The 24,602-nt window shown below is 42.3% G+C and overlaps 2 protein-coding genes across 16 annotated transcripts in view; one reads left to right on the forward strand and one right to left on the reverse strand.

Annotated features, from left to right (window-relative positions):
- The window catches only part of BBX (BBX high mobility group box domain containing), a 280,623-nt gene extending 275,468 nt beyond the window's left edge, over positions 1-5,155 (reverse strand). For 9 of the 15 annotated variants that reach the window (XM_033432231.2, XM_004272082.3, XM_033432229.2 and 6 more), the window contains exons 1-2: positions 5,015-5,155; positions 1,690-1,761 (exon numbers count right to left, since the gene is read on the reverse strand). The gene's annotated coding sequence lies outside the window, so the exon portion shown is untranslated. Of the gene's footprint in view, positions 1-1,689; positions 1,762-3,889; positions 3,909-4,482; positions 4,615-5,014 lie in introns of those variants that run through there. The other 6 variants (XM_049710636.1, XM_049710637.1, XM_049710640.1 and 3 more) reach the window with 3 other exon arrangements.
- Positions 2,032-21,000, forward strand: LOC125964418 (uncharacterized). The gene is made up of 3 exons (XM_049709856.1): positions 2,032-2,468; positions 4,499-4,948; positions 20,862-21,000. Exons 1-3 carry the CDS (start codon positions 2,032-2,034, stop codon positions 20,980-20,982), a joined length of 1,008 nt encoding a protein of 335 aa, XP_049565813.1. The 3' UTR covers positions 20,983-21,000.
- The last annotated feature ends 3,602 nt before the right edge of the window (positions 21,001-24,602 follow it).

Consider the following 24,602-nt stretch of genomic DNA (forward strand, 5'->3'; position numbering starts at 1 on the left):
ACTTCAAATTTTATACTATAAAAACTACTCTGATTTCAAAGACCAAGACTTTTCTTGAAAACATCGTTTTAATGAAGCAGTTATTTGATATCTCAAAGAAATGCAAGAGCTCATCAGATCGCTTTTATTCTGGAAATTACCTATTCCCATTTTAAATTTTGAATTGGTCAAATATATTTCGACGGCAAAAGAACTAGCATTAAAAGTTTGCTCCAGTGAACAAAATAACGTGCCTCACATGTATAAATGTGGTGTTCTTCAGTAATCAGGAATGCATTTTGAATACTCTTGCCATATGTTCAAAAATGAAAAACTTCTCTTGCAAAGAAGCTTTAAAAAAAAAAATACGCTGAAATCCACATATTTTGGTGTGTATTAAATTCATCTTACAGACCCATCTCATTCTGACCACTCCAATTGGCCTGTTATGCATGTGACATATTAGGAGGCTCTTCTATCTGAAATAACACGATATTTTACATTCCATTAAAAAATGCTGGACACAGAACTTCTATTATATATCATCTAAGGTTCTCAACAATGTCAAAGTACATTTTGCTACCATACAGAAACTACCAGAAAGGCCTGGTCTTCAAAACTCAATTCCTCTCAATACTAAGACAATCTTTTAGTAACATACACAATATGCCAGCAAGCCAGGAAACAAAATAAGGTCCCTTTGCTTTTTCTTTTATGGAAAACTGAATTCAAGTCCATTTTCATTCACAAAATACAGTCTGTCTTCATTATGGTAATATTACAAAGCACCAAAGCTGATTTACACGATTTCGTACAACCAGTTTTCTTAACGTATCAGCAACTTAAAGTACCTGAGGTGTTTCTGACAATGGAGGGGCAAAATTACACATTGGTTTTCTGCAAGTTTGGGCTCACCATGCGGCTTTCAAATGTTAAACCCTCAGTTTTCACCCAGAGGGTTACTTCTCACAACCACACTTTTAAGGCACTTACTGTCCCACATGTTATTTCACCAACTTTTCCATTTGGGAGGCATATATCTGAAAAAGGCACTTAGTGTCAGATTTCAAAGTTGCTATTTATTATATATACAGACTGTTAAAATGCACTCAATTTCTCCAAATATATAAATTTTGACAAAAATTACTATCAATTAGGACAGTTATTTGCCTTTTGAATCAAGCTGGTACACTAAATGCTAGATTTACTATATTGCCCAGTCCACCCTCCCCCCACTAAAAAGGTAACTGTCACAAACAGCACAAGTTCCCTAAGAAAGAAAGCCCAGGAAAGAGTAAGCAAATGTCAGTCACTGTAATTTAGAGAGGTCTTCTGAGCAATGACTCCTTGGGTTTTTAATAATTCTCTCTACTCACAAGCTACAATCTTTCTACAATATTATCTAGCATTAAATTTCCTAGGCCTTCAACTCTACGTAAAATTTTATTATCAATTAAAAAAGATAAGTTTTCAAATGACACTTGCAGGAAAATGTGAAATGCACATTTCAACTATCTTAAAATAATAATAACTATAGCTGAATTGTAAATACTAGAAATCATAAATTGACTTCTGCTATGGGAAACTTAGCAAGACAAGTTTCTGGGATGCTGCAAACCCAATAAGGCATCTTCTTATGTGTACAGTAAGAACCCTTATGTCATTATTAATACCATCCAGCTTCCCTGTATGAAGAGTTTGCATACTTACCCAGGAAGGCAAATGGAAAGTACACAGGGAGGAAGATGAACTGCAGCAAAGCCTTTGTCATATGATAGTGACCTATAAAGTATCAAATAAAGGTACATCATCAGTGTGGTAGAGCTCTACAACTGAGTCCCAACTCCTGCAACATCTGTGAAGGAAGGACCCCGAAACCCAGGAGTCCAGCTCCCCACCAACCCCTCCTTCTCACCATCCCCACCTCTACGCTCGAACTGTGGGGCAATAAAGGCAAAGAAGCTCCCTGTATTCAAAGGGCAGAGGCTGAGGGGAGGGTAGCCCAGCTGGCATTCTAGGGTGTCTCCAGCACACTTGCCCCCTACTCCCGGTATGTACAAGGCAGCTGATCCATCCTGCAAACCCAAAACCCACATCGTGATCATTCATCAACTTGCACAAGTGATCGCCGCCCCCAGGACAAATGCACCAGGAACCAAATCATGGCAATCGATAGGCAGTCCGAGCCTCCCCGTGCCCAGGAGCCGGCAGGAGGTAGCAGGGCGACGGCAGCAAATCCAGCAGATCCAGGTAGCGCAGCCCTCAGCCCTGCAGACCTGGGCGGCCACAAATGTCGCCCCAACGCCCGGCCCCGGTCACAATCCCGAGATTGGAGATCGGAACCGAGCGGGGAAACACATTCACCAGAGCCCCCGGCGTCAAGTGCAGGGCCACCAGGTCTTCGAGGTCGGGGTGGGGGGAGCTGGAAAACGGAGAGGGAGGAAGGGAGCGAGGGATCCCACCCCGGCTTTGTTGCTGGTCACCATCAAGTTTGCATCTTAGTACAAAATGTCGATCTTTAAGGCTGACAAGACAGAGGCAGAGGGAGAAAGAGAAAGGGAATAGAGTCCATCTTGCTTTGGGGAAGAGGGGGGAGAAAAAAAAATGAAGTGCAAAGCCCACACTCCGGGCGTAAAAGTCTGCTAAACACCGTTCCATAACGGAGGAGCAACGAGTGGGGTGTCCCCGTCCCCGTGCCCGCTCGAACTGGCGGCGGTCTGGACAGAAAACACCTCCTCCCTCTCCTCCTCTTCCTCCTCCTTCCCCTCCTCCTCCTCCTCCTCCTCCTCCTCCCTCCCTCTCCTCCCTCTCCTCCTCCTCCCGCGGGCCCCGGCGAAGATCCCGCCGCCACCGCCGCTGCCTCCGCTGCCCCCCGGGGGGGCACAGCCGCTCCGCCCGGCGCTGCCATTCCGGGCTTGGACCGCGCGGCGCGCGTGGGGCCGGGAGAGGGGTGGCCGCGCGGAGACGTCCGCGCCGGGGACCCCCTGCGCCCCCTCGCCGCGGGCTGGCTACAAAAGTCGCGCGAGCCGAGGTGGCGGCGGCGCGCAGAAGAGGCGCGCGTGGGGGCCCCACGTCGCGAGTGGGCAACCCCAGGAGATGGCGAAGAACGCCCCTCCCCGCGCGGGGAAAGTACCCCGGTCCCCGGCAGCCCGGCGTCCGCGGCCGGGAGAGGAGAACTGGACGTGTCATTAGCAGGACAGGCAATGGTTTCAAAGCCCCAGGCCAATGACCATCAGCAGAGGCAGAGCTCGCTCCGTCCCCATCCCCCATCACCTCCACCCACCTTCCCCTTCGTACCCCCCCACCTCCACCCCACCTCGCGAAACTTTTCGGCGAGATCCACCTGGACTAATTTGTCCTCAAACAGTTAAAATATTGACTGGACCCTACACACCAGGAGGGAAGGAGAATGCACGCTTTATTTTCCTTTCTACCGAAAGGAAAGCAAAAAATAGCTTCTCTCTCCGTCTCTCCCTCTCCCCCCCACCCCTGTCGTACATGTTGTGTCTTAGCTTTTTGCATCGTTTCGTTTTACCTTCCTCATTTAGCTGAAATGATCGCGGATTATTTCACACATAAACGTGTTCCAGATTCCTGGATTCAGGGTCCTTGTAAATTACAGGACTCGGGTTTGGTCTCAGTTACGTTAAGTTTCATACAATACCAAAAAATAAAAAAAATAATAATAATAAATTGCTGAGGGTGAGCGAGCGAGACGAGGTGGAGGAGGAAAAGAAACCTCGAGTCTGATTTCTGTAATTTACTAGCGACCCGGATCGCAGCAAATAACAGGGTAACACGAGTGTGGCTTAAGAGGGCTGGGGAGCTCTTTCTAGAGGCATCGACCCCATCCCCGGATAAAGGATCTGCAAGTTTTCTGTCATCGCGACCATGCAATGCCATCACTTACCTTCAGAAATAAGACTTTAAACAGCCAAGGCCTTCCTCCTCCCCTCCACCACCGCCCCCCCCCCACGCCAGCTTCGCTCTCTCCACCTTAAACTTATTGACACAACATAATCCCACATTCAAGCAAAATCCTGACACAGCCTCCCTCCTCCTCTTCCCCCTCCTCTCTTCCCTCCCGTTCTCTCGTTCGCTCTCCCTCTCGTCCTCTCCGGTTTTCTCTCGCTCTCTCTCTTGCCCTCACCCCCCGCCCCCGCCGGCTTTCCCTCCCTCTTCTCTCTCCCCTTCTCCCTCGCCGTCTTCCCCCTCTCCCCCTATTCTTCCTCCTAGCCACTCTGGCACTAAAACAGCACTTTCTCTACTCGCCGCGCATTTGGTTAGGGGTGGGGGGGTGAGAGGGCACCAATCTCCGGGGCCGGAACACCCAAATCCCAACTCTCCAGATGAACGAGCAACTGGGCTGCTGTTCCCGGTCACCGACGCAGACGAAACGTTCGATAAATCCACTGAGGGCTGGCTCCTTGTACCTTCCTCCCCTGCCCCGACTCCCCAGGCCCCACCTCCCCGGCAGCCGAGCCCAGGCTGGGCTCCACGTACTTTCGCCGAGATGAAGTTTGGGGCTCCCCAGGCGGCCAAGAGCCGCCCGCCGGCGTGAGGGCTCTGTTGTTGTTTTCCTCAGGCTGCTCCTGCCCGCGCCGCGGCTCCCGTGCCCCTCTCGGGCGGCGCTGCCTGTGTGCCGAGAGGTGCTGGTTGCAAACGCAGCCTGGCACCGGCTGGCCTACTACTCCCCAGCCCGGCCCCCAGCCTCCCGCCCGCAGGGCACTGCCTTCGCGCCCCCCGCTCGCCGCCGGCGCGGCCGCGGCGACCCTCGCCCCCGACCTCTCACGACCCAAAGTTTTGGCGGAGGGGTAAAGTGCCCGGGGAGCGGGCCGGCTGGCGGCGGCTCCGGACGCGCGGGGTTCCCTCCGTCTTCCTCAAGTCCAGCCTACCGGCTGCCGCCACAGCCGCCGCCGCCGCTGCTCCTGCCGCGGAGTCCTTGGGGCTGCAGCCCGGCGGCTCTCAAGTGAGTAGGAAAACAGAAAGTGCGGGGAGAGCGCCCGGGAAGGGCTGGGGATGGGGGGGCGCTTACCTCGCGGGCTCGCCGGGCGCGAGGGCGTGTGTGTGGCTCGCCCTCAGCGGCCAGTCAGGGGTTCTCTATGGGAAAGTGGAGAGAGAGGAGCTCGCGGAGCCGCTCTGCCTCCGCTTCACTGTACACTGCTCCACATACAGTACATGCAGCCAGGAGAGACTGAAAACACTCATTTTATATAAGGCAGCCTGCCATTGGTCCGCTCCGTGATGGACAGGCCGCGCGGCCAAACAGAAGGCCCGTTACACCCAAACACACGCACACATACACACATTTTACAGAGACACACAAAGATCATCACATTTTCTATTTTCTAATGTTCGGGACCTGTAGACAGTAGGAGAGGACAGGTAGAGAGGCCCAGCAGAGTGGGTTGCGAGCGAAAAACCCTGTTTGCACCAAGTTGCAAGGCTTGAAACTGGTGTCCTTTTGACTTGGGAGGGTTATAGTAATAAACTACAACTCCACTGGATATGGAAGTGAGGGGTTTTTTTTTTCTTTTTTTTTTTTTTAATCGTTGCCTTGTGGTGCCCCATGGAAGAGGCGTGCATTGTGTTATGATTTTACATCCTGACCTGGCTAACAAGTGGCCAGGAAAGGCTTTTATCAGCTTGGATTTCTTTTGTCAATGGGTTAACTATCACATAGGCCAAAACAGTGCAAGATAAGTTTATTAGGACTGTAAGCACTGAGGTTGTTAGTGCTTCATTCGTAGGTAAATTGAGAAAAATCAACACAACAATACACAGAAACAAAGATAAACATTTTGCTGAAATAGCCACTCTACTTTTAGCTGGTCAGAGGACTGCAGATCACCTGTGTTGGCATACAAACAGTGCTGTAAAGTAGAATAAGTCATGGAAGATCGGCTATTGCCCCTTTTCCTTAAAAATAGGCCTTTTGAATCAATATATGCAAGATATATATTTTGCATTTTATATATATATTTACTTTCCATATTTCACATCATATGTGAACATCACATGTTGGTTGACTTTGGGAGATGGAGAACCCAAGGGCTCTTCTTTCTAATTTTTTTTCTGTGATGCGTCTTTGACAGATTATATTTGACAGTCCTATATAAACAAGTCAACAGGTTGCTGGGAAAAGAACATAGCTGGAAACTAAGAGGAATAAATTCTAGACCCAACTCTTAAACTTGCTAAACAATCTTGAGCAACTACTTCAGCCTCTTTAATGCCCAGATTTGGTTTGGGGTTTTGTTTTCATTTTTTCTTTTAAGGTTAAAATAAGAAGCTTCTCCCAGTTTTACTTCACTAAATGTTTATTCAGCATCTACTGTGTACCAGGCATTACCATAGGCCCTAGATGTTTTCTTATGGTTCTTTCTGATTTAAGAGTCTGTGAATTATTCTTAAACACAAACATTTTGAAGATTAAATAAACATCATGATTTTATGGCCTAGATGCGTAGCTTTAAAACTTAAAGGGAAGCTGGATAAGAGAACTTATTTCAAATCCCGCTTTATTTCCTTGATGTTATCTTGAGATTTTTCTCTTACATCCATAAAGTTATCGAATGAGTGTGTATGTGCGTGTGTGTGAAAGACTGGGAACCAGAAACAGATACAGAGAAAATTTAAGTTTATGAAGTTTAGACAACAAACAGTGGTATTTAGAAATGTGATGTTTTGTTTATTTTTTAAAGGAAAATAAATTTTAAAAGGGAAAAGTATATAAAACCACAGCATTTTAAACTGATAATATTAAAGATTATATTAATGATGCTCTGCATTTAGTTGACGGAAGGAACAAAGTGTTCTTTATCCACATTACACACTGCTTTGAGATTGGTGCTAAGTATTGTTATCTCTATTTTATCCATCAGAGAAATGGGACTGCTCAAGATTACACAGAATACCAGTGAAGAAGGAACTTAAACCCAGGACTCTTTAATACCCAACATAGGTTTTAAATAACTTGACAGTCCTTCCTTCCAAATGACAAACTTCAGGGACAAGAGGCAGATAGAGGAAAAGCCAGAAAAACTTTCTCAGGATTTCACTATTCTCTTTTTTGAAGAGGAAAAAAAAAAAATCAGCACAAGTTGCTATATTTAGTTGCTGAGTGAAGTGCTGTGAATTATTTGCTAGTATATTCGTGTTATGAAAAATATGAAAGACCTGTCCATTCCCCACCCCTACCCCCAACCCCAGCCATAGGAAAACATTCTTTATTTCTTTATGGTCTCAAAGATTTTTTTTTTTTTGGTTGAAGTATACTTAGCTTAGCAGGATTATTTAGAGTTACATTTTCAAACTTTTGGATCACCCATTGCTATCAGTAAAACGTTTGGGTGAGTATCCTCAATATATGTATATTTCTGTATATGTTTTTAAAATGTACCACTACATGGATATATTATTTATTATTACAAAGCGTGCAATCACAGAAACTAAATGAAAAAGCGTGAAATAAAAATAAAAGTTAAGGGAATTCCCCGGCGGTCTAGTCGTTAGGGCTCACCGGGCCACGTTCGATCCCTGATTGGGGAACTAAGATCAGCAAGCCACGCGGTGCAGCCAAAAATATAATAAAATAGAAGTTAAATAAGAGTTTTAATATTTTCTCCCCACGCTCCTATGATATAGTCTTATCACGTGCCCCAGAGTTTTTGTATTCAAGTTTCGATACCTCTGACAGTACAAGGTACTAACTGACCAGGACTGATGCAAGGGAGCATGAAGAAGTGCATAGAAATGATTAGTTGCAAGTCATTACTGCTACTGGAAAACTGGTGGGTCCACAGAGCCTTTAGATTCGGATAACGGCACATTTTTTTAACACAAATTATATATTGGTGGTGTTTTGGGCATTATGTGGCAGTATAAGCCATCATTCAGTACTCTTTTGCAGATCATTTATTGAGAAGGATCTATGTGCTAGGTAGGCACTGTGCATACCAGAATTTTGGAAAAGGAAAATTGCCTGCTCCTAGAAGTGATGGAATACAATTCCAGTCTCTTGTGTGATAGGTAAAGCCTTGCCAGGAAGTAAGGAGAAGAGGCTTAGAACTAAATGTAATGTAGCACTTTACGATTTATCATTTAGGGAAATACTTTTTAGAATTTTAATTATCTTATTTAAAAATAAATATCAAGAAATTTTAAATGCCAATAGTGCCCCAAAATTAAAAATATGAAAAATCATAGCTTTCAGGGAGTTTATTTAATTTTTATAATGTAGGGTTATGAAAAGAAAAATAACTGTTGGTTTCCTGAGTAAAATGGCATTCAAAAGGGTCTCCAAGAAAGGGTTTTTCCTTTCTTGTTTTCACATTTGATGGTCAATCACAGGTTGAACTCATGGTTAGCATATTCCTCTTTTTCATGGCCTTCACTGTCCATTTTCTTAATTTCATTTTGAATAAAATAATTTCAAAATAATTTGGGAAGAATAAATTTAAATATATGTGTAAATGTGCACATACAAGTGTTTATGTGTACATGTGTATATATCTATAAACAACTTTTTACTTCCTTATTTTACATTATTTCTTTATTCAGTCCTATTTCAAATCCTGATTTCACCACTTCCTAACTGTGTAACCTTGGACAAATTCCTTGATCGCGCCAAGACTCAGTTTCCTAGTTTGTAGGATAACAAGAGAAACCAAAAATGAAACAATCCATATAAAATGCTTAAACCTGGAACATACTGAACATTCAAAACATATTATTTTTACCTTTCACACATACAAGCCCATACAACTGCTTTACAGGATGTCTTCTAAGACTTAACCTTCACATCAAATGGAGCTTATAGAACTTGTTGCAACTTACTTGCCCAGTGTTTGCAATTTCCTTTTAGCCTGCATTCTACTAACTCCAGCATCTCTGCACATAAAAGGGATGTCAGCCTGATCCCAGCATAAAGCAAACATCCTATTGGGTGGCCATTATTAAGCACCTGAAAAGGCAAACTTGTAATAAATCATTTCTTGAAACAAGCCCTGCTTTGTGCATTGAAACTCTAGATAGTTGCAGAGAGGAGGGTCTGCCTTACATAACAATTTTTGACTTGTACTTGACCTTGCTGAGCTTCACTTTCTTTTCTCATATAAGAGAAAAATAGAGAAAATCACACCCCTTTCCCCAAGGCCAATGCAAAGGGACTAGAAATTAGAACTTGGACAGCTGGACCACTTCTCAGCACCAATGCAAAAATTCATAATCTTGAAGAGAACCAGCTTCTACTGGATCCCAACAGAGTTGGGGGTAGAAAGAAACAGAAAAACACCCTTTGGCTAGAGCAGTGCTAGCCAAATCATCTTGGAATTCCCTCTCTCCTGTGATCTTCTGTAGCATTTTATCTATATTACTCTTAAGGCATCCAAATGCCTTACCTTGTATTACATTATTTGTATGTTGATAGAGATCTCTATTTGATGGCAAACACCTTGAAGAAAATGATGATGTTTCATCCGTCGTTTTGTTTTCCAGCAGTCGCTAGCACAATAGCCTGTACATTGCCTAACACGTAACAGTAACTCAACAAAGATTTGTAAAACAAATGAACAAAACAAGCAAAAACAAACAATAAAAAGACTATAAATTTTAAAAAGAATCAGAGAGAATCTAGGGATGAGACAGGTGCCAGAGAACGTTGGGCGCCCCAGGTATATGGCGAACAGAACTTACATTATAGTCATCATAGGTTATACCCACATACTGTTTAAATTTTCTAAAGCACCTTTACATTTGAGATAGCCTGTCATACTCACTAAAATCCACGTGAGGTAGGTGAGACAGATAGAGGGAACTTCTTTTTAAAGATGAAAAACTGAAGCAGGGCGATTTCCCTGGTGGCGCAGTGGTTAAGAATCCACCTGCCAATGCAGGGGACAAGGGTTCGATCCCTGGTCTGGGAAGATCCCACATGCCGTGGAGCAACTAAGCCCGTGCACCACAAGTACTAAGCCTGTGCTCTAGAGCCCTCGAACCACAACTGCTGAGCCCGCGTGCTGCAACTACTGAAGCCCGCGCGCCTAGGGCCTGTGCTCCGCAACAAGAGAAGCCAACACAATGAGAAGCCTGTGCACCGCACGGAAGAGTAGCCCCCGCTCGCCGCAACTAGAGAAAGCCCGTGCGCAGTAACGAAGACCCAACGCAGCCAAAAATAATAAATAAATAAAATAAATAAATTTATTTTAAAAAAATTGAAGCAGGGAAAGGTTAAATGATTCTCTCAATATTATACAGCCAGTAGCAGTGCTGGAGTAGTAGTAAGGTTCTAGACATCTAGTTCTGCAAGCTTTCTGCCTTAGGTAGCAGGCAGGGGAAAGGGGAGTTGCCAAGGCGTCACTTAAGGATCATACCATAAAAATAGTTCTCTAAGTGGATGATGATTTTACACTAATGGTTTTGATAATAAAGTCAGTTAGCACTAGCATTAGCATTAGACAGCCCTTCTAGCCACCATCTCATTAGAAGCTTCAACAACATCCCGAACAGGGAAGGTATACTGTGACACATCCAGCTCTTGGGAACTCCTATCTTCCCAAGACAATCTATTTCATCTTCTGATGGTTTTGACCACGACAGAGTTCTTCCAAATCTTTAACATACCTTCTCTCCTCCTAAAATATACCTTCTCTCCTCCTAAGTGTTATTCAGTGCTCCTTTTTCTATTCCCTGGTTACCACATAGAACAATCTAATCCCTTTTCCATGTGCCACTTGAATTATGTGAAGACAGCTCTCATGACGGCCTCCTGCTTTGAGCTGTACCTTTTCCAGGTGAACAGTCCCGGTTCCTTAAATCATTCTTCCTATTCCTGATTCTTGGTCTTCTCTCAAACCCTGCCTATTGTCCTTCACATGGGATATCTAGAGCAGGTGGGGGCGGAGGCAGTTTGCAGTACAGCATGACCATGACTCCCTTCTCTCTGATACAAAATTTCTATTACTGCAATCTAAGATGGAACTCGCTTTTTTGGCAGTCACATCACTCTGCTGACCGTTATTGTGCTTATTCTCCAAAAAAACTTTTTGTTTGAAATGTGGACTGTTAAGCCATGTCTCCTCCATTCTATTATACGATGTATTTTGGGGAAACTGAGGCATAGGCTTTTATAACCCTGTGGTTGTATAGTGGTTAAGATTCAAGGCTTTGGAGTTAAAACAACATGAGTTCAGAGCTTGGATGCAGTAGTTACTAATTTGTGTGGACAAATTTTACAACCTGTCTTTGCTTCAGTTCTTCATGTGTAAAGGGGAGGGTAATATGTAACTCATAAGGTTATTAAAAGAATTTGATAAAAATAATGTATATAAAATAATTAAAACAGTGCTTTCATATAATAAGTATTCAATAAATGGTAGAGTTTTCTTTTTCCTGTAGCTGATGAAACTCAGCCCAGAATTCCATTTTGCCAGCATCTTTTTGTATGCTGATTGTTTCACTCAACATATTTGCTATTGATCTCACTATCCTTGGTTCATTCACAAATTTGACGCCTTCTTTACATTTTTCCAAGTCATTTTTAAAAGCATTGTCTAAGGCAGAACCTAGAGCACCTACCCCCAACAGGTAGACATTGATCATTAATCAGCACTCCCATGACCACAGTTATTGAACCTGTGATAGAGCCACCTAATTTCACCTAAATTTTAAAAATTTAGAGCTGGAAATTCCCTGGTGGTCTAGTGGTTAGGATTTGGCACTTTCACTGCCATGGCCCAGGGTTCAGTCCCTGGCTGGGGAACTGAGATCCCTTGAGGCCCATAAAGGAAAAAAAAAAAAATTTAAATCTAAAGAAATTTATAAAGAATTATATAAAATAGCAATCATGTAGGAGCTTTATTATAATTTAACATATTATTATATTGCCTCAGATTTCTTTATAAGAAATAAAACGTTGAATATACAATTGAGGACCCATTCGCTGGTCCAGTTCCTCTCCAGTTCTCCCCAGAGGTGACCATTATTTTGTAATTTCACTCTCATCCTATCCATATTTTTTGTAGCCTGCTCATGAAGACATCTGATGTGGCTTTGTCAAAAGGCTTTATGAAATTTTCATTCACTAATGTTACCAGAGAGGAGTTCTTTGATGGGTGGGTTATACTAATTCTGGTTAATTAAAACAAAAAGAGGAAATTATGGAATGATATGAGAAGCCTCTTAGAAATAAAAGAAAAGCTGCAGAGCCAGATCTCAGAAAGCCCAGGGGCATTGTCAACTCCAGGGATTGAGATCACTTTTGGTGAGAATATCTTCATTATGATGAATTTGCTCAAACTCTTTTCCTTCCCTTCTTTGTGCCACTAAACAGAGTGGAATGGAAGAGTCCACTTGCCCTTATCCAAGTTTTATGCTTACTCTTCGGCCAAAGTAGAAGAGGACACTTTGCTTGACCCTCCCACCAAGATTGCATGGTTACATGCTGTGGGGAGAAGGGGGCATTATTGGAGGCAGCGGGGAGATGAGTTAGTACAGAATTATTTAGATGGAGGCAATGTGTTGCTAACATTCTGCTTCTTGGTGGACTCACAGGTGCTCATTTTATAACTTATATAGATGCTACATTATTCTTTTGTATGTATCAAATATATTTTGAAAATACTTTAAGAAAACAATAGAAAAAAGGATTGCATGCAAAGGCTATTAGCTTTCCAAAGTAACACTGGAGTACTACTAAGAGAAGAAGGCAAATAGATACTAGGCAGGTAAAAACAAGAGATCTGTAACACATCCAAAGGCCACAGTGCAACTGAGCTATCAGTTTATTAACCTTGTTACAAAAGAAAAATAGATTTAGGCTAGTCTTAGGAACTCCATGCTGGCTTCTAGCGATTACTTGGTCCTTTTTTTGAGTACACGCAGATCTTTCCTTCACTTGCTTATCTTAGTCAGATTTCATTTCGTTCCAAGGACCGTAAAGCCACTCAGATAAACTGAAGAGAAAAGGGAACTTAACTGGACAAATATTGGGGTCTTTCACAGAACTCAAGTGCAGTAAGGACAATCAGGTATGGAAACAAAAAGCACATGGCCTCCTTCGCTGGCAATGCCACCAGGTGAGGGGCAAGGACTCCCCTATAATGGAGGGCTGCTCTTTTGGTATTTGTAGGCAGAAATTGTCCTCTAAAGTGAGGACAGGGATGGGAGGATATAATGGGCATTCCACTACATAGCACTTTCTAGAATATTATCTAGGTTCGGTATCTCATTTACAACCGTATAATTTGCAGAATCCACCTTTCTTCCCCTAATCCCAAGAAATTTAACTAGAGTGTTTATGGCCTGATTTTATACTCACATATATTTAGAAATAAATTATTTCCTTGTATGTTTGTTTATTTATTTGTTATATCCCTTGACTCATTCCAGAAAGGATTTCCATTGGTGTTAAACAGTGCAAACTTAACTGCATATTTTCTCAAGACTCTCGGGTATTATTGAATAGAGCTCGGAAATCTGAACACATTTAGAGTGCCTAGGTGGTCTCTTAAATTTTTTTAAACTTATTTTTACTTCCTATTACGTTCTACAGCGATCTTCTCAAACTAGCTAAATAAAAGGGGGATTTATTAGAATTACCACACAGGTAAAGTTACAGCAAGGAACAACCAACAGAAAGCTATAATTTAAACCCCAAATGAAGTGAGATTATCAGGGCTCAGAGATAGGCAATAGGCCAGGGACATTTTCTGAAGCTGCACTTGCAATGCGGGAAGTACAACTCATGAGAAAGGTTCCTTTAACCTGGAGTGGGATGGGACAGAGAGGAGAGGCATACAATTGAGAAGTTAACTCAAACAGTGATGTTTTGAGGTAATGGAGCTAAAACTAAGGGGGAAAGGTTGCGTTAAATAATGGTTTTTATATGAATTCACTTCTAGGCTCACCCTCACCATATGGAGTTATTGACAAAAACAAATCTATTGAGGATGGCTGACAAGAAAGGACAGCTTTAAAAGAACGGTGTGACAGTGCTTAAAAAGGAAGCATTAAATGTTACCTGAAATCAGACTGAAGTCTCTTTACAGTGGAAGAATCGACTCCAGGTCTTAGGAGGATTTAGCTATTTGCAAAGAGATGTTTTCCTTTTCCATCATTTGACACTTTTTCTTACAATACCATCTTCTTCATTCAAAAACCAAGATTTCTAGTCTGTTGGATTGCTAAAGTCCTCTTTCCAAATATCAGATCGACTGTTACAAGTCTGTCAAAGTGCTGACCTTTGGCCAGTGCTATTTGAGAGAAGGAAAAATGAAATGAGTAACTTTGCTTGTCACAATATAGAAGGAGAGAGGAAGGGAAGAAAGGAAAAAGGAAAGAAATAGGAAGGGAAGGAAGAAAGGTATATTCTAAGAGAAGTTATGCTGGGATGATTTCAGAATTCACCCACCCTTGGCTCTGACTTTACATTTAGATGTGACCTGAGTAGGAGCTGAAGAGGGGGAAGAAATAAATATAAAAAAAACCTTTCCCTAAGTAGATAATTCTGAATTAGAAGAAGAAAGGCTTTTCAGCAACATCTGGGTCCCCAGCATCAGACAGGGGGATAAGGGTCTCTCTGCCCTCTAAGTCCCCAACTGCTCCAGACATAACAAAGTCAATGGCTGCAGCCAGACGAGGCCTCCTTTGGCCATCCTGCCTTAGATGATTGTTATCTTCCTGCTATACCTTAGCTGCTCAGTAGAGTCCCATTGCTTCTCTCCAGTCTTACTTGTTCTGTTCACAAGAGAAAAGCAGGCAGCAGAAAGCTCTCACTTTTTCATCCCCCACCACTGTATCCAGTCTTCCCTTCCCAGTTTGGAGGCTGTATCTGCCTTCACCTACTGGAGTTGTCTCTAACATTCCAAAAGAGGAAGAGCCAGTGATCTGACAGGTATTGCAAAGTGATGAGTAGAGAGGAGCTGGTCCAAATTCTTGGTGATTGTCTGCAAAACTAGTGGCTCTTCAATCCTAAGTGAAGTAAAGTAGAAAGAGGCATCCACTAAAGTTCAAACTATTCTCCTGGTGAGGTTGGAAGAAAGAACCAAGCTCTAGGAGCCACTAAGTTTCATGGGTCATGCGTCCATTAATTCATTCAACAGCACTTATTAAGTGCCTTCTTTGCATCAGGTACTGTGGTTATTGTAAGAGATACCAAATAGATGTGGTCCCGTGCTAATGGAGCCTATGGTCTAGCAGCAGTGATGGATATAATACACAACATAATACAAAATGTTCCTTGGAATCATGGATGGAGCCAGAGCAAACCAGTTTACAATGCTGAAGGAATCTAAAAGTAAAGGAGCAAATGCAGGATCTGAGGGTGCTAAAACTTTAGCTGTTTTAAAGGGTAAAGAGGTTTTCCTTCGCTAAGGAAAAAGGCTGGATTATGAGATCTTTAGATTCTTAGATTGGCTTTGTATTCTACATAAAAGAAAGTACTATTTTGGGACATGTCCTTTTTATGATTTTTGTGGTCAGTATTCTTCTTTTAGAATTCTAGGGTTTGTGTGTACTAGTGAGTGGCTGGGAGAGATTATTTTGTTTGCTTCAGAAATTTCAGTAGGAGGCTAAATGTATTAGAAGTATTCAACAGCAACAAAACATTTTAAGTATTGGTGGTTATGAGAAGATATGTCAGGGCTTCCCTGGTGGCTCAGTGGTTAAGAATCCACCTGCCAATGCAGGGGACACGGGTTTGAGCCCTGGTCGGGGAAGATCCCACATGCCACGGAGCAACTAAGCCTGTGCGCCACAACTACTGAGCCTGCGCTCTAGAGCCCGTGCTCTGCAACAAAAGAAGCCACCGCAATGAGACGCACCGCAACAAAGAGTAGCCCCTGCTTGCCGCAACTAGAGAAAGCCCGTGCACAGCAACAAAGACCCAATGCAGCCAAAAATAAATAAATAAAATAAATTTTTAAAAAAAAATTTTAAAAAATGAAGATATGTCAGAAAATATGACGCATTGGAGGTTTCAGGTGGAAGCTACACTGAACAAAAAAAGTTTACCTGCTAGCAACAAGAATCACCATTTCCATAGTTAAAGCATGTCTAGCAAGAATGGCAAGCACTGGATAGTGATGTCGATTTTTATTTATATTTTGGAGAGGCATAATTACATTTTGATCTTATGTCATTTTTTATGAAATAGACCTGTTACTCTGCTGGGGTTGTGTATCTTTGGTAAGCTATGCAATTAGTATTGACATTTGCTTTATCTGTGCATGTCCATAGGGTGTGTGTGAACGAAGACTCCAGTGGAGACAGAATTGCTTAGAGCTTTAGGAGCTGGTGCTTCTGGAGTCAGAAAGATCTGAATTCCAACATTGGCTCTGCTATTTACTAGTCATGTGACTTTGGATAAGCTTTTTTTTTTTTTTAAAGAAGATGTTGGGGGTAGGAGTTTATTAATTAATTTATTTATTTTTGCTGTGTTGGGTCTTCGTTTCTGTGTGAGGGCTTTCTCTAGTTGTGGCAAGCGCGGGCCACTCTTCATTGTGGTGCACGGGCCTCTCACTATCGCGGCCTCTCTTGTTGCGGAGCACAGGCTCCAGACGCGCAGGCTCAGTAGTTGTGGCTCACGGGCCTATTCGCTCCGTGGCATGTGGGATCCTCCCAGGCCAGGGCTCGAACCCGTGTCCCCTGCATTAGCAGGCAGATTCTCAACCACTGCGCCACCAGGGAAGACCTCTATTTTCTTTTTTAAGGTGACGTTGGTTCATAACGTTACATAAATTTCATGTGTACAACATTATATTTATACTTCTGTATACACTACAGCACGCTCACCACCAAAATTTGGTTTCCATCCATTGGACAAACATCTTAAACCTGCTAAGCCTTAGTCCTCAGTTTCATAAACTCTAAGATGAAGATTATAATGGTCCCTACCTGTCAGGCTTATTGTGAGAATTAAACAAGATGCTGCATATAAAAACAGTCTCTGGCACTCAATAAATAGTAGCTCTTATTTTAAGTGTGGCATGTCATGTAGAGTAATGTTTTGTGTCCAGTGATGTGGAGCCCTGGAAGATAAATAGAAATTTTATCTTCTGAGGTTGATAGTTAAAATGCTTGAGAGATTTGGGAAGGCCATTCTTGGAAGATTGCTAAAATTTTATATGGTGGCACAGAGATTACAATGGATGGAATGAACTAAACATTTCCTTCTGCTTCTTTATAAAATATAGTGATATTCACAGTTATTTGGTAACATTGGAGAATTTAAGAGTGTTTATACTCTTCTGATTTGACTTGTTTAGCTTTCCTCGCATCTGGAGGGATCTTAGTTCCCCAACCAGGAATCGAACCCGGGCCCTGGCCATGAAAGTGCCAAGTCCTAACCACTGGACCACCAGGGAATTCCCTTGTTTAGTTTTCTTAATATGTCTGTAGTCCTGTAGTCAAACATGAACTCATTTTTAGCTCCAAATCACCACTGCATCCGTAGTACTCTGCAGTCTTATGATAGCATATTTCAAAATGTGGTTCATCAGAATCATCCGGGTGACTTGTTACAAATTCAGATTCCTGGCCCTGATGTGTGAAGAAGTCTCTGAATTTTAAATAAATATCCCAACCCAGCTTATTTTTATCAACACCTAAGCTGAAGAATGACTAGACCACATAAGTAATGATGCTTCACAAATCAGCTCTACTCCCCAAGCTCCATCAGGTTGTGCCTATTATTTAAATGGTAGCTTGTATGAAACATTTACCCTAAAACCCTCACAGGACATGAAACTATTTGTTCTTATGCCTTAACAACCATTCAAAATCACTTGATTATTTATTTTCTCTTCTAGTCTTCAGAAACAATTGTCTTTCCCTGCTTGTTGTGGTTACAGCTAAACTGTTACCTTATCCCTGTTACTGGAGAGAAGGGCTGGGTTGATGGAGCAAACGTGAATAAATGTGTGATTAGGATCCAGAGAGACACCCTCCCCTCCGCTGGTTTATGCAAACCTCTCCATGGTTGAACTGGTTAAAGCTGGCCTTTCTCTCCCCACTTTCCTCTGTCCTTAAAGTCTCAGATATCCCTGGCATATATCCCCATGACATCCCCAACCTGTATATCCCTGACCCTTCCATCTTGATCACTACTTCAGATCCATGTTGATCACATCAGCCAGATACCTGTGATTACTGTCTGCTTCTGCTTCTAGAAATTCGTTAGCCATGAAGGCAGTAAAACTTATATTTCCGCGTCCCAATTTGTAAACAGGAGAAATATATATGTGTGAAAGTATCAACTCGAGTTGTGGGGTGAAGAGTAGAAAAGGAAAAATGCCTATGAAGTCAGGGAAGAAATCTCTACCTTTATATAGCCTAAGTGATTGCAGGCAAAGAAGCAGGTAAGCCATGGAAGTGGGTCTGCTGCTGGCTGCCCCAATATGTTGAATCTGTGAGTACTTAACTCACTAAGCCATTTTCTACTGCCCAGGCAACACGACAAGTTCCGATATTTGAGTTCCATGGTTTGGGGGATTGATTCATGAATGAATCCAATCCCAATTTCCCAATTTACTTCCCCCCCCACAATTTACTTTTGATTAAGAATGTTTTTAGGAGATTTGTTATGTGGTAAATTTGGAAAGCAAAACCTGTTCAGCATGAATCTGCTAGTGTCCCACAAAAGAAACCTGTCCATTTAGCCAGTTTAATAGAATCAGGCCTGTATGCTGAGCTGGCTCCACCAGCACTCTGGTTCACAGGGGTGGCATTACATAGTCTGCTACAAAGCAGTGGGGACACACATGGGCTTTGCAGTCAGGTGTGAGTATTGAGCCCTGGCTCCACCCCTTACCAGTCGTATGAACCTGAACAAGTTATCTAGCCTCAATTTCATCAACTGAAGGAACAGAATAATAGCTATGATAATAAGGTAATGGACATAAAGCTCTGTGTTGTCCCTGGCATGTTGTAGTGTTCAATAAGTGTTCTTTTCCTTTGTCTTCATATGATTCTATTGTCCCCATCTTTTCTTTGCATCTCGTCCAAGTCTTTTTCAAATATAACCGTGTAATATGTCAAGACGTGCCTTAATTCCCTATTCTTCATTTTCTCATTTTCATTTTTTAATTCAACAAATATTTCCTGAGCGCCTGTTATGTGCAAGGTACTATTCGAGGTAAACAATCAGAGAACTAAACAGAAATCCTTGCCATCAGGGAGCTTACATTCTAGTTGCGGGGAGAAATATAATAGCCAATAAACATAATAAATGAGTTAATTATGTTGTATACTAAGTGAGATGAGTGTTATGGAAAAAGAGAGATCAGAGGAATGGAGACTGGGTGTAGAGGTAGAGGTGTTCCAGTCTTAAATAAGATGATCAAGATAGGTCTCCCTGAGTTGTTTAAACACAGAGGGTGTGGGAACTGCGTGGTTTTTGTTGTTGTTTTGGGGCTTTTTTGGGGGGAAGTTGGCAGAGCTCACTATACTTGGGGAATTTTAGGCAAAAATGAGAGGCTGGAATGCCTAAAAGAAGTAGGATGTTATTCCTTAATTTCTCAAATGCAACAGGAAAGCAGCAGAAGACAGCTTAGTGATGCTTGTCCATTAGGTGGCAAGAACTGTTTTTCTGCTTATCTCTTTCTGATCTCACTCACCTCTAGTCTCTACTAAGGCCATTGAATCTTCATCCCTCCCTCTCCTTGGTTTCACATCTCAGGACCTTGAGGAATGGTTAGTGACATCAATAAGAAATAAGAAATTAGGGCTTCTTATACTATATCTCTGTGTTTGATATAAAAGAAATCCTTTGCAACTCAGGGAAACACGTGATTTAGTTATAAACACATGATTGGACTTAACCTTAGACAATTTTTATTAGAACAAAGCAGATAATTTTTTTCTAAAGCCTGGTAAAGTAGAAAGAGCACTGCAGTGGGAATCAGAGACCAGTGTCTGCCCCGGTCCTGCCACCAGCTACCATTTAACAGTCTACGTCCAAGACAGTCTCACCTGTGAGTTGTGGGTAGAGGGAGGTGTCCCTTCCACCTCTCTAGTTACACGAGTCTTTGAAAAACTCCAAAAAAATTTTTCTCCTAGAAACTAAAGCAGGTATAATGTGTGGGCTTAAAAACTCTTGACATCTGCTTTATTGAAAACTGCAATTAAGGTGATTTGTCCATTTCTGGATGGGAACAAAAGCAGGGTGGTAATCTTCCACATATTATTTGTGCCTCTTTACCTTTCATGCGATAAATGAAGGGGAGAATATTCTTACCACATACTGCTCACCAGCAGTTTTGCCAAATACATTGAACATCAAGGCCTTCCTATTCGATGTTATCTATCAAACACTTAAATTAATCCAGTACTTAGGAACTTAAGAAGACCTACGAGTGACAAAGTCCTGTTCTCAAGGTCTCAAAACATTTTAGCAATTATTATTTTAATATCACAGTTAATTATATTAGTAATATGTTATTACATAAGTGATATAATCTTCATTTTACATGGGAATAAATTGAAATTCATACAAACGTCCACTAAAAAAAACCGAAGTCACTCCAAACTGTAAAGCCAGACCTTTCCTTAATCTCCTAAACCAGGGACTGGCAAACTACTCCCCACAGGCCAAATATGCTTCCCCTTACTACCCGCCACCTCCCGACCTATTTTTTTTATGGTTTGTATATTTTTTTAATGGTTGAAAAAAATCAGAAGAATAATATTTTGTGACATGAAAATTATATGAAATTCACATTTCAGTGTTCATAAGTAAAGATGTACTGAACCACAACCATTCCCATTATTTATATATTATCTGTTTTATATATACGTGTGTGTGTGTGTGTGTGTGTTGGACGAGGTCATCAAGAGGGCATAACTGCGCACTCAGAGATGCCTCACATGCTCCCCTGTCTTGGAAGGTACCTCTGCCCACCGTTCCCTCCGTGGGAGCTGTTCCAGGGACGCAGCTTGAGTGAGCAAGGTGTTGTTGAGACCATCGCCACTGAACACGTGACTGAACCCGGTAAGGCCTCTGTATAAACTTTTAAGATTCTGGCGGGAGGGTGTGGAGACGTGTGTAAGTTCCGTTGCTTATTAAACCTGCCACCTACCAGTCTGGAGTGACTTACTTCTTTCTTCAGTCTCTCTGTGCCCTCAGTGTCTGGGGTCAGTTTTCGAACCAGCAGCATGGCTGTTTTCTCTTGAAAATGGCAGAGTTGAGTAGTTGTGACAAAGATCATATAGCCCACAAAGCCTAAAATATTTATTGTCTGACCCTTTACAGAGAAAAATGACCAATCCCTGGTCTAGCCCATATGGCTGTCTTTGTTAGGGGTCTAAGGAGAACATACATAGACTTATGGCATTTCAGGCCTGCCTGATTTTATATATAATTGCACATGGTACCATTTTGCAAGAAAAACTACATGTCTTCTCCCATGCTACTGCATTTCCTTCTTTATGGGTTGTTAATTGCTATTCATGGAAATTCCTATTTCTTCATTCATTCACTTCATGAGCCCTTACGGTGCACCTACCTGGGAGTAAGCGACTAACAAAAAGTAGCTTTACTGGTCAATTTTTTATTTTATATTATTTATTTTTGGTTGCGTTGGGTCTTCATTGCTGCATGGAGGCTTTCTCTAGTTGAGGCGAGCGAGGGCTACTCCTCGTTGCGGTGCATGGGCTTCTCATTGTGATGGCTTCTCTTGTTGTGGAGCACAGGCTCTAGGTGAGTGGGCTTCAGTAGTTGTGGCACATGGGCTCAGTAGTTGTGGTTCACGGGGCTCTAGAGCGCAGGCTCAGTAGTTGTGGTGCACGGGCTTAGTTGCTCCGCGGCATGTGGGATCTTCTTGGACCAGGGATCGAACCCGTGTCCCCTTCATTGGCAGGTGGATTCTTAACCACCACACCACCAGGGACGTCCTGTTGGTTCATTTTTATAGACAAGTAATGAACAAATATAGACCATTATTATACAATAGTGAGAAGTGCCATCCTAGGGTTATGACTGGGACAGAAAAGAAGGTATTTGACTCAGCTGCAGGGGTTGGTGAATGCTTCCTAGAAAAGAAGACACTTGAACTGAGAACAAGAGGATGAGGAGCTGAGAGGGGACATGCATTCCATGTTAGACAGAGCAATATTTTCCAAGACTTGTGTTAGTCAGAGTTCAGTGCAGGAAACATAAATCAATATAGTCATTTGAAGAAGGTGAAAATCCACGGGTGATTAAGATAAAATCATGGAAGGGCCAGAAGAATGGGCTGTAGGCTGGCCTACCAGGAATGATTCTTGAAAGACTATAGTACTGTCCCGCTGAGGCCATCACTGGAATTATTCAGACCAAAAACATGTTACCGGGCTTCCCTGGTGGCGCAGTGGTTGGGAGTCCACCTGCCGATGCAGGGGACACGGGTTCGCGCCCCGGTCCAGGAAGATCCCACATGCCGCGGAGCAGCTGGGCCCGTGAGCCATGGCCACTGAGCCTGCGCGTCCGGAGCCTGTGCTCCTCAACGGGAGAGGCCACAGCAGTGAGAGGCCCGCGTAACGCAAAAAAAACAAAACAAAACACATGTTACCATCCTCTAATGAGGAATCAGGAAGGCAGCCCTGATCCTGGTGCCACTGGACTCTGCTAGAGAAAAGGATCTCTGCAAAATTGCTTGCCAGTAGAAAAACAGCCAGGAGAGCAGGAAGATGGCCTCAGCTCTGTTTTTTTAATTTCTAAATCTCACAGGAGTGCATCTATTTTGTGCATTCAGAACTTTTGCTGCAAAGAATTTGAGAAAGAAAGCCATTAGCTTTCTAGTCTCTGCAGCACAGGAAGGCACCATAGAAGTACGGTGGGATGGAGGTTGATCAAGCCAAACCACAGAATCCACCACATGTACAGAATCAATGTCACTGTCCATTCAAGGAAATGCAAATAGTTTGGATTGGCTACAGCAGTAGTTCCCAAATAGTCAAGAGTGGATCCCTTTTTAACATCAAAACATTGAGCCCCTGATGCATGTGACAGTAGTTTTATTTAATATCCTGCAACTTAGAAATATATTACAAATAGTTTCATTCAAAAGGAATTTTATTTTATTAATCACAATAGAAATAAATACATTTGGGAAATGATGGTGATAAAAGTAACTCACATAAGTTGCATGCATTATATATGTTACCTCAGTAGTAACGCATATATATTTAAGCTATATCATTTGTTTAGTCAGCAAATAATGCCTGGACCTCTTCGGAATTCCAGAACTCTTTTCAGTAATGCCTAGGAAACCAGGTATTTTAGACTCACACTTGGGAACCATTGAGCTTTAATAGTTTAAGGCGTGTGATAAGGAAGACATAACAAAGAGGCTCTAAAAGATGGCTAATTTCTTTTGATATTAGTCGGGAGGTGATGCAGAGTTACTGAATTTTGAGCAAAGAAATGACAAAATCAGATTTTCATGTCAGAAAGACCTCTCTGGCAAAGGCTGGCTGATACATCAAAGGAATGAGAGACTGAGGGCAATTAGAAAATATAGGAGGCTAGTTCAGCGATCCAGGTGGGAAAATCAGGACTCTAATAAGCAAGGTATAGATAGTGGGGATGAAGAGAAATGGATGTTTAGTGGCAGAATTGATTGCTGATTGATTGATTTGGTGTGATATGGGTGACTAAGAGGACATGAAAGGAAGGACTAAGAGGCCATGCTTGGGTAACCATGTAAATATGAAATATAGGAAAAAAATAATTGTTCCAAGTTCTCAAGATATGTATTGGGTTGGCCAAAAAGTTAGTTCGGGTTTTTCCATAAGACCAATATATATCTTTTTTAATATTCTCAAGAAATATATATATATTTAAAATAAAAATCAGTTAAGTGACATGATTACTGTTCTAAATTAGTCAGGACAAGCTAACTGCTATAAAAATAACCCCCACATCTCAGTGACTTGACACAGTAAAGATATGTTTAGATCGCAATCCAATGAAAGAGAGGCAGACTCTGGCCCATGTGATTATTTAGAGACCCAGGCTTTTCCTTTCATTGATTCTGCCATCTCCTAGGGCTACTGGGTTCTCTACAACATCTGGACAAAGTAAGATAGAGAGCTGAATTGCAAACAGGAAGATCCTATGGTCCAGGCAAGGAAGAAATGTACATTACTTGTCACATGTTCCAATGGTTAGAGCTCAGTCGTGGTCATGAGAATGTAATCTAGCTGTGTGCCCAGGAAAAAGAAGACATGAGTTTTAGGAGCATTTAGCCAGTCTCTACCATAAGCACTCGTTAGGTTATAAAGAAAAACTCACAGAATTTTGAAATATGATTGCAGTGAATGACAAAGTGATTTGAGTTTAATCAATGTCTAAATGTAATGATATAACAGAGAAAGCTGTGAATCACTTGACTATATTACTGAAGAAATTCTGTGGTCATATATTGTGGGGATTGGGAAGAAATGGGAGGGAGTAATACCTCTACTGAGTTCAGAAATAGGTGAACCAACGATAAATAAATTATCACTATCTCCCGGGTTGGGGTACTCCACCTGTTTATCCATTAACTATTTATTAAGTACCATTTGCTAGGCACTGTTCTAGGTTCTGGAATAGAAACAACTTATACTGCCTGACAGACAGGCGTATCCCTAGAGTCGAGGTGGGT

This window comes from Orcinus orca, chromosome 5 (genome assembly GCF_937001465.1).
Source record: "Orcinus orca chromosome 5, mOrcOrc1.1, whole genome shotgun sequence".
Taxonomy (NCBI): Eukaryota; Metazoa; Chordata; class Mammalia; order Artiodactyla; family Delphinidae; genus Orcinus; species Orcinus orca.

Excerpts from the sequence above, each read along its gene's own strand:
- LOC125964418 (XM_049709856.1), top strand. The coding sequence starts at position 2,032 with ATGTACAAGGCAGCTGATCCATCCTGCAAACCCAAAACCCACATCGTG. Across the intron at positions 2,469-4,498 it reads TTGTTGCTGGTCACCATCAA|TTTGGGGCTCCCCAGGCGGC; the intron begins GTTTGCATCTTA and ends GCCGAGATGAAG. Across the intron at positions 4,949-20,861 it reads TGCAGCCCGGCGGCTCTCAA|GTACCTCTGCCCACCGTTCC; the intron begins GTGAGTAGGAAA and ends CTGTCTTGGAAG.